This window comes from Sphaerodactylus townsendi, linkage group LG11, assembly GCF_021028975.2.
Source record: "Sphaerodactylus townsendi isolate TG3544 linkage group LG11, MPM_Stown_v2.3, whole genome shotgun sequence".
Lineage (NCBI taxonomy): Eukaryota > Metazoa > Chordata > Lepidosauria > Squamata > Sphaerodactylidae > Sphaerodactylus > Sphaerodactylus townsendi.
In genome coordinates this window covers 9375329-9388929 of record NC_059435.1, presented here as the reverse complement: position 1 = coordinate 9388929, position 13601 = coordinate 9375329, and the positions used below count along the sequence as shown (strand labels likewise).

The window sequence follows — 13601 nt, the reverse complement described above, 5'->3', positions numbered from 1 at the left end:
CCTGAAAGGGATTAACCCAGTTCAAGGAGTTACATTATTAGGGTCGCGAATTCGCTGGGCATGGAACCTTCACGTTCAAAGGCAGGATGCCTCTTGGGGAGGCGAGGGCGTGGAGATGGGAAAGCGGACCCAATTAGTAACCCCCTCTCGGCACACACAAATAATTAGTAACCCACTCTCGGGAACTGGTGAGAACCTGCTGGATCCCACCTCTGGACGTACACCACAAGCCTCCCAGAACCTGGTCAGCAGAAATATCCTCTCAATGAGAAATTAGTTTTTTTTTGTTTTCAAAGCGTGTCCTGGCTGAAGGTCACACTGAACCCACCACCGCAAACAGACCATTCCCAAACAACCAACCCCTTGCTCGTCCCGCTCAGCTCTGTCGCGAGCCAGTGAGAAACTCACCCAAGAAAAGCCAATGCATCCTATGCCCCCAGAGAGCATGTCTGCAAGAAGAGCTGGGAACGAGTTAGCTGTAGGGAAATAAGCAAAGAAGTACGGGCTGTGCCAGTGGGTTACCTGCAGGGATGAAGAAAAGGGAGCGTTGGTGAGGACCTGGAGGTTTCATGCCCGGAAGAGCAAAAAATATAAAATTAAAAAACCTACAAAACACATGTTATGCTTGCCAGAGTCCACTTTGTGGGAATCCCTGCAGATGTGGTGGTGGTGTCTGGGGCAGCTGAGGTTTGGAGAGGCAAAGGACTGCCGCAGGGAAGTGATGTCATACAGTCTGCCCACTAAAATGTCCAAATCTTTCAAATGAAATGGTCTCTGCCACACGGACACTCCAACCCCCCCTCTACGCACTCTCCCCATTTAGGAGGAGGGTATACTCATGGCATTATTTATGGAGGAGAAGTCGATTGATGGCTACCAGTATTGATCCTCTTTGATCTGTGATTGCAAATGCCTTAACAGTCCAGGTGCTCGGGAGCAACAGCCGCAGAAGGCCATTGCTTTCACATCCTGCACGTGAGCTCTCAAAGGCACCCGGTGGGCCACTGCGAGTAGCAGAGAGCTGGACTAGATGGACTCTGGTCTGATCCAGCTGGCTTGTTCGTATGTTCTTATGTTCTTATCACATTCTTGCTGTTCCCTCCCAACATCATGCCTTCCCTGACTTCACGCTCACACCTCCAGGAATTTCTCAAGCTGCAATTGGCAATTTTATATGAACAATTCCTGCCAGGGGGTTAACATGGGCATGGAGTAACCTAGCACAGAAACCTAGTGTTGATACTGACACCATTTTGTTGGCCTTTATTTCTCCCAGTCCAAACAATCGTATGAACTAGAATCAGCTACGCACAGGTGTCAAACTCGTGGCCCTCCAGATGTTATGGACTACAGTTCCCATCATCCACTGCCAGCATGCTGGCAGGGGCTCATGGGAACTGTAGTCCATAACATCTAGAGGGCCGCGAGTTTGACACCTGTGCAGCTACAGCGTCAAAGGCCACAAATTAATCCAGACCAACGTGGGTGTGTTACTCTTATCTAACTGTAAACAGAAATCATTCACACAACAGCTGTCTCTAATCCAAAACAACAGCTAATGCCAGATTGAAGAGCACCCCGGACAGGTAGATCCTCCAGGAGTACGCTTGGCTTCCGCCCACTTTATGACTTTGCCCAGAAAAACTTAGAAAACAGCCAATGACAGGTTTGATCATTTTTAATAAGAGGTCAATCGCCCCCTTAACAACAGTCTAATTAAAAAGAGAAATAACCTGTCTCGGTGTATTAATAAATAGTCAGATTTTGCAAGACATTTGACCTGAATGGAAAAAGACTGATTTTTCTTTCTTTTTTAAATGACATCAGATCTGTTTGAAGAAAAAATGATTCCAGTCACCCATGCTGTGAGGAAAAAAATCTTCCTGTGACATTAAAGATATGTCTGTGGCCAGTTCCTATTTGAAAACTAAAGCATATTCCAAGGATTATGACTAATACAATTTGGACTGTGTTAAATTCTTTTCAAGGTAGTCAATCCTCTTGCAGATTTGATGTTTACTCGAAAAGGGGGGCTGTTATGACAAGAAACCCAGGAAAATCCATAGAGAACCACAGACTGTGTCCATGGATCCTTATGATTCTCAATTGCACTGTGAATGAGTCAGAAGTGCAGGAGAGTGCTTACCAGCAGAGTTTGATTAATCCTGTACTTAAGCTGAGGATTAATCAAGTTAAATTGCCTCCCTCCTGTAGGCTATTTGCTTGGTGAAACAAAGAGAAAGAGGGTATTGCCAAGAAAGCTGATGGCTTAGTTATTCCAATACCGGTGGAACCCTGATTTGAGTCCAGCGTTGGTGATGCTTCCTAGGTATGGTCGTGATGGATATCCCAGTCCAAATATTTAGCCCAGGGGTGTCCAACTCTGATCCTCTAGATATTCTGACCCTAGGGCTGATGGGATTGTAGAAGAAGAAGAAGAAGAAGAAGAAGAAGAAGAAGAAGAAGAAGAAGAAGAAGAAGAAGAAGAAGAAGAAGAAGAAGAAGAAGAAGAAGAAGAAGAAGAAGAAGAAGAAGAAGAAGAAGAAGAAGAAGAGGAGGAGGAGGAGGAGGAGGAGGAGGAGGAGGAGGAGGAGGAGGAGTTTGGATTTATATCCCCCCTTTCTCTCCTGCAGGAGACTCAAAGGGGCTTACAATCTCCTTGCCCTTCCCTCCACAACAAACACCCTGCGAGGTGTCAGGGCCATGCCTGTCAGTGCCTAGATGTCTTGCTGTGTAGGTATTGCAAATGTTTTCCTGTAAATGCTTTCCTGTTTCCCTCTTCCCTTCCTGGTAACCTCCTGGCGCCAGCTCATCTGCAAGAGGTGTGAACGGTTCCCAGGTTCTTTGAAGCTCTGTAGTGCAAATGTTGTAGAAACTGTAAGGGACATTTGGTGTGGGGAGAAACGGGGGGGGGGGGGGGGTGAAGGATATAGGTCCTGGATCTGAACTCTCTAGCTCAGATCCTGCTTTCTATTGTTACTCTTCATGTTGCAAGAAATAAACTGCTTTAGGACTTTCCTACTTTTCTGTTATTTCCACGTTCAAGAGTCTGACACAAGGTAGGTGGGGCTGAGAGAGCTCAGAGAAGCTGTGACTAGCCCAAGGTCACCCTGCTGGCGTGTGTGGGAGTGCATAGGCTCATCTGAATTCCCCAGATAATCTCCCACAGCTCAAGTGGCAGAGCAGGGAATCAAACCTGGTTCCTCCAAATTAGAGTGCACCTGCTCTTAACCACTATGCCACATCTGGAGGGCCAGTGTTGGACACCCCTGATTTAGCGAGTACATATCAACTCTTCAACCTAAAATCCCAACTATAAAGGGGTTCTTTGCTGAATTTCATAGGCAATCGCCACTTATACCAATTAGGAAGTAGATGAGAACAGAATTAGCTCTTCCCTTGTAGTCCAATCGCCACTGATCAAGTTTAAAATAAATGCATATTCTTCAAAGCTTATCTCTAGTCATTACCCCTGGCATAATGACCCTTTCAACATCTTGAAGGATGTCTTCAAATCTTTCTGGTTCTTCGGGAGCACAGTCTGGGATGAGGGGTCTCAAGTAGCCCGGCTCTACATCAGGATACACCTGCCTCTTCTCTATGAGCTCCAGGTAATCTGCAATATAATCCACCATCTCTTTTCCTCTTTTTCGGAACTCCGCAGTGTCCATTTCCAGATTTCAGATTGACCTAAGAAAAAAAGAGATGGTTTTGGAAGCAATGCCCCTGAAAACAGTGCAAATAAAAATAATAATAGAAGAGTTTGGACTTATATCCCCACTTTCTCTCCTGTAAGGAGACTCAAATGGGCCAACAATCTCCTTTCCCTTCTCCCTCCCACAACAAACACCCTATGAAGTGGGTGGGGCTGAGAAAGCTCCGAAAAGCTGTGACTAGCCCAAGGTCACCCAGCTGGCTTGTGTTGGAGTACACAAGCTAATCTAGTTCTCCAGATAAGCCTCCACAGCTCAAGTGGCAGACCGGGGAACCAAACCCAGTTCTCCAGATTAGAGTGCACCTGCTCTTACTGGTAACCACTACGTCACTGGTGCTCTGAGGTACGCCGGCCAAGAAACAGAGACAGTATAGCTGCTCAAAATGCCAACATGTGTAGTGATAATCAATCGTCCATGTGTAGTGGATTGCCATGTTGATTCAGAAAATCTTGTTTTCGTGGTTTGCAGTGCCGGGGAGAAAATTAATAGAACCACGTAGCACCTTGCTGTATAATTGCTGGCAAAAGGAGCTTCCACACAACAACATTGGCTGGGTTTTGAGCTGGGGTTTTTTTCCCATGAGCCTTCAGCATATTTTTTTAATGGAACGGCAGAATATGAGTAATTAAAATTAATCAATTCCAAATTGCTTTGATGTTTCACCTAGACATTCAGTTCAGACGTCACAGAAACTCACAATTGGCACGAACCAAAAATTAGAAATCAGATCACAGCTGGAGTTTCCAGGCATCTCTATATATAAAAAGCTGACCATCTGTTTGTTGGTGACTCCCTAACGCTGAAATGGCTGAACGGATCGCCCCAAAATTTTCACAGGATGTCCCTCCCTGTTGCGGGCAGGTAATCGGACCTTCAAATCGCCGAAAGTCCATCCCTGAGCCAGGTAAAACGTCTTTTTCCTGGCGCACCAGGCCATGAAGCTGCCTCTGTTTAACTGTCACCCTTAGAATGTTCATGCAGCCTGTCTGTCTGTGGCCTGAGGGCTTAGAATGTTCATGCAGATGGCCAGAGATGAGCAATGAAAACAGTAAATAGGTAATACGAGTGGAAGTGAAATACATACACACTTTGCTGTGTGAGACGTCAGGTGGGGCTCCCCCCCCCCTCACATGCAGGTAACTTTCACTCTCTGTGCCCCACCCACTGCTACCACGCAACACACATTCCAGCTCATCCTCACACACCTCACTTTGCCCTCCCTCACATCCACCCACCACTTACCCACTTCCTCACCCATATTCGCCACAGCTCTCTTTTACTAAAAGTGAGCTGGAGTTTGCCTTTTTCTTCTAAGAAAATCCGCAGGGTGGGGCCGAACCAGCACTACTGGCTCCGCTTCTTTTGCACGTGGCCCTTTAAGAACCCAGGGAGCTGGCCTCGATCTGAGCGCCGCACCACCCTGCCTCTGCTGCCTGACTGGGATAGCCTGCTTGCCCCAGTTCTGCCTTCCCCAAGCCAGGACTGTGCGTGTCAACCAGCCTCATGGACAGCGGGATTCACACTCTGGACAGTTCCATTGCGGAATGGGAAGGGTTACCTTATACTAAAAAAACAAGACAGCATCAAATGACCCTGTGCTCCACCACAGACAAGGCATACTACAACCAGACTCTTGCTCTAGGGAAATGTGCAACAAAGGGGAGATTTTAGTGTGACGTAGGTTTTCAGGAGTTGGTTGTGGTTTGGTCTGGAAGATCTTGTTCCTTGACGCTTTTGCTCTAAGGCTCTGTGGATGGCATCTTCAGAGGTGTATCACAGAGGGAAGTCTGTTACACACTGTTATACACCTCTGAAGATGCCAGCTACAGATGCAGGCGAAACGTTAGGAACAAGATCTACCAGACCATGGCCACACAGCCCAGAAAACCCACCAGAACCAGTTGAATCCGGCCTTGAAATCCTTCGACAATACAAAAAATATTCCACTGGGTCTTCGGGGGGGGGGGCTGGCCGCGGTCCTATCACCCCCCACTGAGACTGTTTTCCATCTTGGTTGGGCCCTGACTCCATCTTGGGCCCTGCCTACCCCCTCCCTCCGCTGGCCTTTAGATCGGGGGCCTGTTTTTAACAACTTCTGTTGTCTTAATTGTATTTATTTTTAATAACTGCTGCTCAAGTTTTAATGGGTTTAAGTTATATTTTGTATTGATTGCTGTCTTAGAGAACAGCTATACTGTGAGCCGCCTCGAGCTCTCAGGGGGTGAGGCGGCCTATAAATCCAAACAAACAAACAAACAAACAAACAAATAAGGACCTTCTCAGCATCTAAACCTCAGAGGGTCATGGTTCTTGATCTAAGTATTTGGATAGATTCGTACAGGTGGCTTTAAACAAGGACACTGAATTGAACATGGCAACCGATGAAAGATTGCCAGCACCAGAGTGATACACTCAGCTCTGTGCAAAGATATCTAGTTAATAGCCAAGCGGCTGGCTTGCATAACAACCTCTGTTTCTGAGGCGAGGCAACTTCACAGAGAGCCTCTCCCAGGCGCCTAATCTGCTGGGAGCCAAAACAGACCTGATGGACCCCGTGGCTTTCGATCAGTCTGTTCAAGCTAAGTGGTGGATGCACACAGCTGCAGTTTGGCTAGGGGCTGTTTGGGAAGGGAAGATGGGCTTTAGCCCTTCAGTGCTGAGTCAATTTTGCCAACATCAGCCATGCTTTCTGCCCCAATTTGGCCCTAGGGCTGTGAAACAGTGGCCAAGGCAGGAGAACAAACGGTACAACCTGTCAGCGTCTGAAATGATTGCATCTTTTTTTCCTTCCAAGGCAATAGTTGGTCAATTAAAATTTAACACACGGACTAGGACTGATTTTAGCATTCTGGGTTAGCTTCGCCTTGTTTTCTGGACCACTGACTGCTTCTCTTATTGTCCTGCAAGTCGGATCAAAATTGAATTAAAGTATCAAAGTGCAAGCAGAGAAGGGGGGGGAAGCCCATTTCCCAGCTCTCTCCTCTTCTTCGTCATCATCATATTCCCTACCACCCTCCCTTTCTTCGCCAATGCTACATTTTTGTCTGGTATTTTGGGTTGCCACAGCAAGCCACAATGGCAGCCAAACTCCAGGGCTTTCCTGTTTTGTGGTGTTTGTGTTGAAGCAGCGGATTTACTCGGAGTAGACCACCTTGCAGGACGCAACGTAGACAAGAACCGACAGACACACAGTCACCAGTGCAGTTCTATTTATTGCTATCTACCGACAAAGTGCTTCGCCAGACCACAGGTGTTTGCAGGCACGCATCACTCTGTTGTCTGTGCTGTCTATATACAAATGTGGTACCAATCAGGTGCCCTCACCTTATCAGGTTTTGCACACGGTACGTGTTGTGCACTCAGTCCTAATTATGCCCACGGCACCTGCTAGAAGGAGCGTCCAGCTGTCGTTTAGATTTTGCTCATCTAAACACATGTTCTGACAGTTTGTGCATGCACCAAAATTGCTGGGAAGTGTTTTAAAAAAACAAAAAACAAAAGATCATCTAGAAACCTGGGAGCTTCCCCAGGGTGATAGGAATTTGAGTGACAGCCTGAGCTAGTTTCAATTCCAGTAGTCACTTAAAGATTTCCAGGAGAAGTGTTCGAGCAAAAACGCTTCCTGCATCACATACATAAGATAAACATCTGATTAAGGTACCATACAATACCTGTATTGCTCAATAAACCCTGTTCAAAGGAGAGCCATAATGCTCGCCAGGTTTAATGTTATGCCTTCTGCCTTGTTGCATGGCAGATTTAATAAGCAAGAAAAGGCTAAAAGATTGTGCCCATGTAACGATGGCTCAGTTGAATCTCTGGCCCACCAATGACTACACTGTCTCAGATTCAAGGAAATCAGATCCAAGTATGTGAATCTTACTCCTTTACATTTACCCCGTCTCCCCGACTGAATTAGATTACACTACTTGTTGGACAACCCTGATTCTTCCCTCTGTATGACAGTGGCAGACTTTCTCCTGGAAATTACTAAACGCCAGTAGATTTCCTTCGTCCTGTATTGTATATGCTTTTTAATCCGTTTCTTTATTATTGTTGTACTGTTATGCCAATAAAGGCTTGCTTCTCTGATTAAGGTACCGTTGACTCTTGAAAGGTTATACCCTGGGAATCTTGCTTGTCTTTAAGGGGCTACTGGACTCGAATCCAGCTCTTTTACTGCAGACCAACACAGCTATCCACCTGGAAATATTCTGTGCAAGCTCTGCTGTATGAATTTGGTGATTTGCAAGGGGACGTGATCACTCATTAACTTCTTGGTTCCTCCCTTCCCCCACTTTCAAGCCGATCAATAATTTAGCTCATAGGTGAACTGAAGGGGGTCAGTGTCCACAGAAGTAATAATTCTTGGGAAGCCAAGATAAATGAATCCAGTGACTGTTGCTCAGTGGTACAACATACTTTCCAGGTTCAGTCTTTCCAGGGGTCTGCAGCCTGTGGCTCTCCAGATGTTCATGGACTACAAATCCCATCAGCCCCTGCCAGCATGGCTAACTGGCCATGCTGGCAGGGGCTGATGGGATTTGTAGTTCAGGAACATCTGGAGAGCCGCAGGTTGCAGACTCCTGAATCCTTCACACCTCTTGTAGAAAGACCATGTTAAAAGACCTTGTTGAAAGACCAGGTAGCAAGGCATGCGAAAAACTCGTGAGACAGCGGAGAGCTGCTACTTGATGTTCCGATAACATCTTGATGTACCAATAAGCTGCCAGTTATTCTACAGGGGAGGGTCTGTAGCTGAATGTTGCAGCAACAACTTTGCATGCAGAAGATCCCAGGTCCAACCCCAGTTAGAGGGACCAGGCAGGAAGTGATGAGAAAGACGTCAGCTAAAGACACTGAGGAACCACTGCCCGAGTAGACAATACTGATTCAGATGGACCAATGGACTGATTCCATTTAAGGCAGATTCGTGTGCGTTCATGTTCAATTCTCATTAAAAGAAATCACTGCAGGTAGAAGATATTTGTAGAGGGATTACAACTAGAACCTACACTATAAAGGTATAACAGTGTTTATAAACAGTGGGCGTTTCTCCACTCTCAAAATAACGTGGAGACTAACCGGTTTCGTCTGCTGCGGGACCTTTTCAGCGCGGGGTCATGTTCCCCACCGCAGCTTCCACCCCTTCCTAAATGAGCGCTGGCAGCCGCGCAGCAGCCAGGCAGGACTCCCCATGATCTGTTCAGGGGGTGTCCTGATTGGCTGCCGAGTTCGCGATTTTCCCGCCGCCTGATGACGTGGACCTTCCCGTCCAATCAGGGCATGGCGGGGCGTTTGCAATGCGGTGGGAATTTAAAAAAAAATTTCAACTGGACGAATCCACAACTATTTGTGGACACATCTTGTCAACATCTTGTGCCCACAAATAGTCAAGGATTCGTCCAGTTGAAAAAATTTTTTAAATCCCGCCACATCGCGAACGCCCCACCATGCCCTGATTGGACAGGAGGGTCCACGTCATCAGGTGGCGGGAAAATGGAAACCGGGGTAACCACCCGGGCTTCCCCACTGCCGCGCGCTTCGTGCGGGGTCATTCAAAAGGCGCTGTTCCAAACAGCGCCAGAAATGACCCGCGCTGAGGGGGAGTGAGAGCGGCAGAGTCGGGGCGGCTGCATTGTCGCCGCCTCTGTAGTGGGGAGTGCCGCTAGACCCCGCGTCATTCAGCATGAGTAGCGCACAACAATCGATAAGTGGGGAAAGGTCCCAAGTCATGGACTGCCCAGTGTAGCATGGGAGGATGAGCAGAGGTGGGATCTAGCAGGTTCTCACAGGTTCCCGAGAGTAGGTGACTAATTATTTGTGTGTGCCTAGAGGGGGTTAGTAATTGGTGATTTTGCCACGTGATTTTTGCCTTAGTTACGCCCCTCCTCTCAGCAGTAGCGCACAGAACTTGAAGCAGTCTAGCAGGAGGTGCACCGGCGTGCGTGGAAGCCTGCGCCTGCATGCATTCGTTTCCCGCCCAAGGACCAGCGCAGTGGCTGTGTCCTTGCCACAGCCCAGCCCAGGAATGCCCCACCCCCAGAATGCCCGGCCACGCCCCCATCATGCCCCGCCCACCCCCACTGGCGCTACGCCACAGTTTGAATCCCACCACCACGGGAACCTGTTACTAAAATTTTTGGATCCCACCACTGAGGATGGGGCCTCACTGGAGGAAGAAGACCCTGGATTGTAACGTTTGAACGGTGACCTGGGAACCCCTGCTGTCAGACCCTGTGGTTACTGGGACTCGCCTCCCACCTGGTGGCCAGGACAAGCTGTCTAGTATCATGTGCCAATCTCCTTATCTGGATTGGAGAATCTCAGTTCAATCAGATTCACTTCTGAGAAAGGGTGCTTGGGGCAGCGTTCTAATCGTCTCTTCGTCCGCTGAAAAACAACGAGGAAGAAGAGGACAAACTTGACCTTCCTTCCACATGGCGGCGGGGGGGGGAAGTGCTCGGTCACTGAGAAATTTTGACAGGAAACCTTTCTAGTTATAAATAGCAGAAGAGAAAATCCCACAGTCTGCTCAGAGAGAGAAAGGAGAAAATCTATGCATTTAGGTTACTAGTAAGGCACACTTTATTATTATATAGTGTGATATTGGCAGCAGGACACACTACCCTGTAAATAAATTTGATTGTGTATACTACGTATTTTACAGTACACTATAAATTTGATTTATACACACACACGCACACACAGAGTATACTGTGTGCATGCAAATATAGGAAAGGAAACTGTTTGCCCAAGATAACTTTATCAGAATACAGCAACCATGAATTCAGTACTGGAACAAGATTAAACCAAAGGAAAATGGCAAGACTGACATTCTATGATGTATATCCGTGGTGGCGAACCTTTGGCACTCCAGATGTTATGGACTACAATTCCCATTAGCCCCTGCCAGCATGGCCAATTGGCTGATGGGAATTGATTCCATTTGGCAGATTCATGTGCGTTCATGTTCGATTCTCATTAAAAGAAATCATTGCAGATAGAGGATATTTGTCGAGGGATTACAACTGGAACCTACACTATCAAGGTATAACAGTGTCATCAGCAGGGGCTGATGGGAATTGTAGTCCATAACATCTGGAGTGCCAAAGGTTCGCCACCACTGATGTATATGAATGGATGGGGATGGGGAGGTATGCCCCAAAGGATGGGGGATGGGGGAGTATAAAAGTCCAAACAATCAATCAATCAATCAATCAATCAATCAATCAATCAATCAATCAATCAATCAATCAATCAAATGTAAATATACAGTATGAGATCAATGTTAAATGGGAATTTCAGAATCAGCAATAGTATATGGACTTTTCTCTTGATGCCTAATAAAGGTCTTTGAATTTGAATTTTGAATAGTATATGGAGGGAGGGGAAGATACCTGATTGAACCTTCCTTCCTTCCTTTGGTTTTCTTTTGTGTAAAGCTTAAATAGTCTGAAGTCCTGGACGATATGTTATTTATTTTTCTTTCTTCTTAATTACACTTTTTAACCATTAAAAAGCTCCTGCTCCATTCATTGCCCTACCGCAGAGCAGCTCAAGCAGACGAAGTGTTCAGCTGCGCACCTTTGGACTAGGATAAGCCTCTATTAATCTATTGTGCCCGTGTTTGATCAACTCTATCGGTCGCTGATTTGTTTCCTGGTGCAGTTTAAGGACCTGTTTGGAACCTTTAGAGTCTTTCACAACCTGAGACCTTTGCATCTGAAGGCCTGCTTCTTCCTCTCTGAACAGTCTCCGGTTGCTTTTCCTCCAACCAATTCTTTTTTGTAGGATTGTCATAGTGGTGGGATCCAAAAATTTTAGGAACAGGTTCCCATGGTGGTGGGATTCAAACTGTGGCGTAGCGCCAATGGGGCTGGGCGGGGCACGACGGGTGTGTGGCCGGGCATTCTGGGGGTGGGGCATTCCTGGGCGGGGCTGTGGCAAGGATGCAGCCACTGCGCCGGTCCTTGGGCAGGAAACGAATGCATGCAGGCGCAGTCTGCCATGCACGCCGGTGCACCTCCTGCTAGACTGCTTCAAGTTCTGTGCGCTACTGCTGAGAAGAGGGGTGTAACTAAGGCAAAAATCACATGGCAAAACCACCAATTAGTAACCCCCTCTCGGCACACACAAATAGTTAGTAACCTACTCTCGGGAACCTGTGAGAACCTGCTGGATCCCACCTCTGGATTGTCAGCTCCAGGTGAAGGAAATTTTGGGAGGTCTAGGAATCACAGAATTCAAGGGTGTGGTTTAGGGAGGGTAGCAAACTCAGCCGGACATTATGCTGTACCGCCCATCCTCCAGAGTGACCATTTCCATCAGGAGAACTGATCTTGGTGATCCAACGATCAGTGGTCATTCCAGTTGTAACTCCGGGGTCAATCATGTCCGGCCATGGACTGTTTCAGTTCTTGTTCTGATCTTATGGAACAATTTTCCAGCGGCCTTGCTTTAGGAACAATTACTGTGTCAAACTGCACATTTCAAGGTAAGCGAGTTTTCTTGCATAAATGTCATCGGTAGATAGAAACATTGCAAGGGGCACAAAAGTTACAGCCCAAACTGAGTGGGTGTATCCAGAGGTGGGATCCAGCCAGTTCTCACCACTTCTCCAGAAGTGGTTACTAATTTTTTCTGAGTGCCGAGAAGGGGTTACTAAAGCAACCTCCCTGCCCAATAGGGACTGGAGGTGCGTGTGCGCGGTGGCGCCACTGTTTGAATCCCACCACCATCGGAACCTGTTATTAAAATTTTTGGATCCCACCACTGGGTGTATAAATACAGCAGGGTGGGCCTCAAATTTCCACACTACAGAGGCTTAGTCAAACTGTTTGGCACCCAGACTCTGACCCCTGGAACTAGCTAGAAGTGCTGTTGTTGTTTTTAAATGTCAGTTCGACACCAGGTACTATGAGCACTCTTCTTCAACACCCACACCCATGCTAGACAAACTCTGCAACGGTTGAAAACCTTAAGCTAGATGTGCTCAGCAAGCTATCCTTTGGGGCATATTTTTTCCCCTTCACACATTGGTCATTGTGGCCAGTCTTATATATGGAAGCTATTTGCACATTAAAAGAGCTGTACAAAATGATCAATAACAACAACAACAATAATAGTAATATAGCAATTAAAATTAAAACCAAGTTGCAACTAGAGTTAAATGTTTTTAAGGGCCCAACAGCAAAGATTTAAGCACATAAGGATTCCCCTTTGAAAACAATTTAAAGTGGTAAGATCAACTGAAATTAAAGGTCTTTGTTGGGGGGTGGGGGGTAGAATCATATATACTTTGGTCACAATTTCATAGGGCAGAATTTAACTTGTCAACTAATATGGAAAACTGTGATGGGGCCACCTATCTCCAGTGTATAGTAAAAAAGATATAATCTGAATGATGTTAATTTGAAAGAAAAATATTTAAGTTGCTGTTAACATCATAGACTGTTTATGTGCATACATCTATACAGCCTTGGATAACCTTTAGGGATGCTGTGTATTTGCAGAGCTGACTTTTCCTCTATATAAGTGGTGGCAAACCTATGGCACGGGTGCCAGAGGTGGCACTCAGAGCCCTCTATGTGGGCACGCACAAACAGAGTGCCCCCCCCCCCCCACACACACATCTAGGCTGGCCTGGGCCGCTGGGCTTGATTAGTAGCATTAAACCTAAGACCTAGTTTTGGGGTAACAGTGCAGGTAACCCTGTTAAGCTCTGTTAAACCCCACTGATTTTCAATGGGGAAGAACTAAAGCCAGGGTGGGATCCGTTACAGGTCTCTATATAGGTTACCACCATTCGTGCAGAGAGGGGTTACCACTGGTGATTTTGCCACGCGATTTTGGCCTCTTACCTCCTTCAGCAGTAGCCGCCAC

At 46.8% G+C, this 13601-nt stretch overlaps 1 protein-coding gene across 3 annotated transcripts in view; it reads right to left on the bottom strand.

The window, feature by feature from the left end:
• Positions 1–13601, bottom strand: part of DDC (dopa decarboxylase) — a 72961-nt gene that overhangs the window by 57076 nt on the left and 2284 nt on the right. For all 3 annotated transcript variants that reach the window (XM_048511788.1, XM_048511787.1, XM_048511786.1), the window contains exons 2-3: positions 3471–3690; positions 409–522 (exon numbers count right to left, since the gene is read on the bottom strand). In XM_048511788.1, the coding sequence (XP_048367745.1) occupies positions 409–522; positions 3471–3671 (315 nt within the window). In that variant the 5' untranslated portion in view covers positions 3672–3690. The remainder of the gene's footprint in view (positions 1–408; positions 523–3470; positions 3691–13601) is intronic.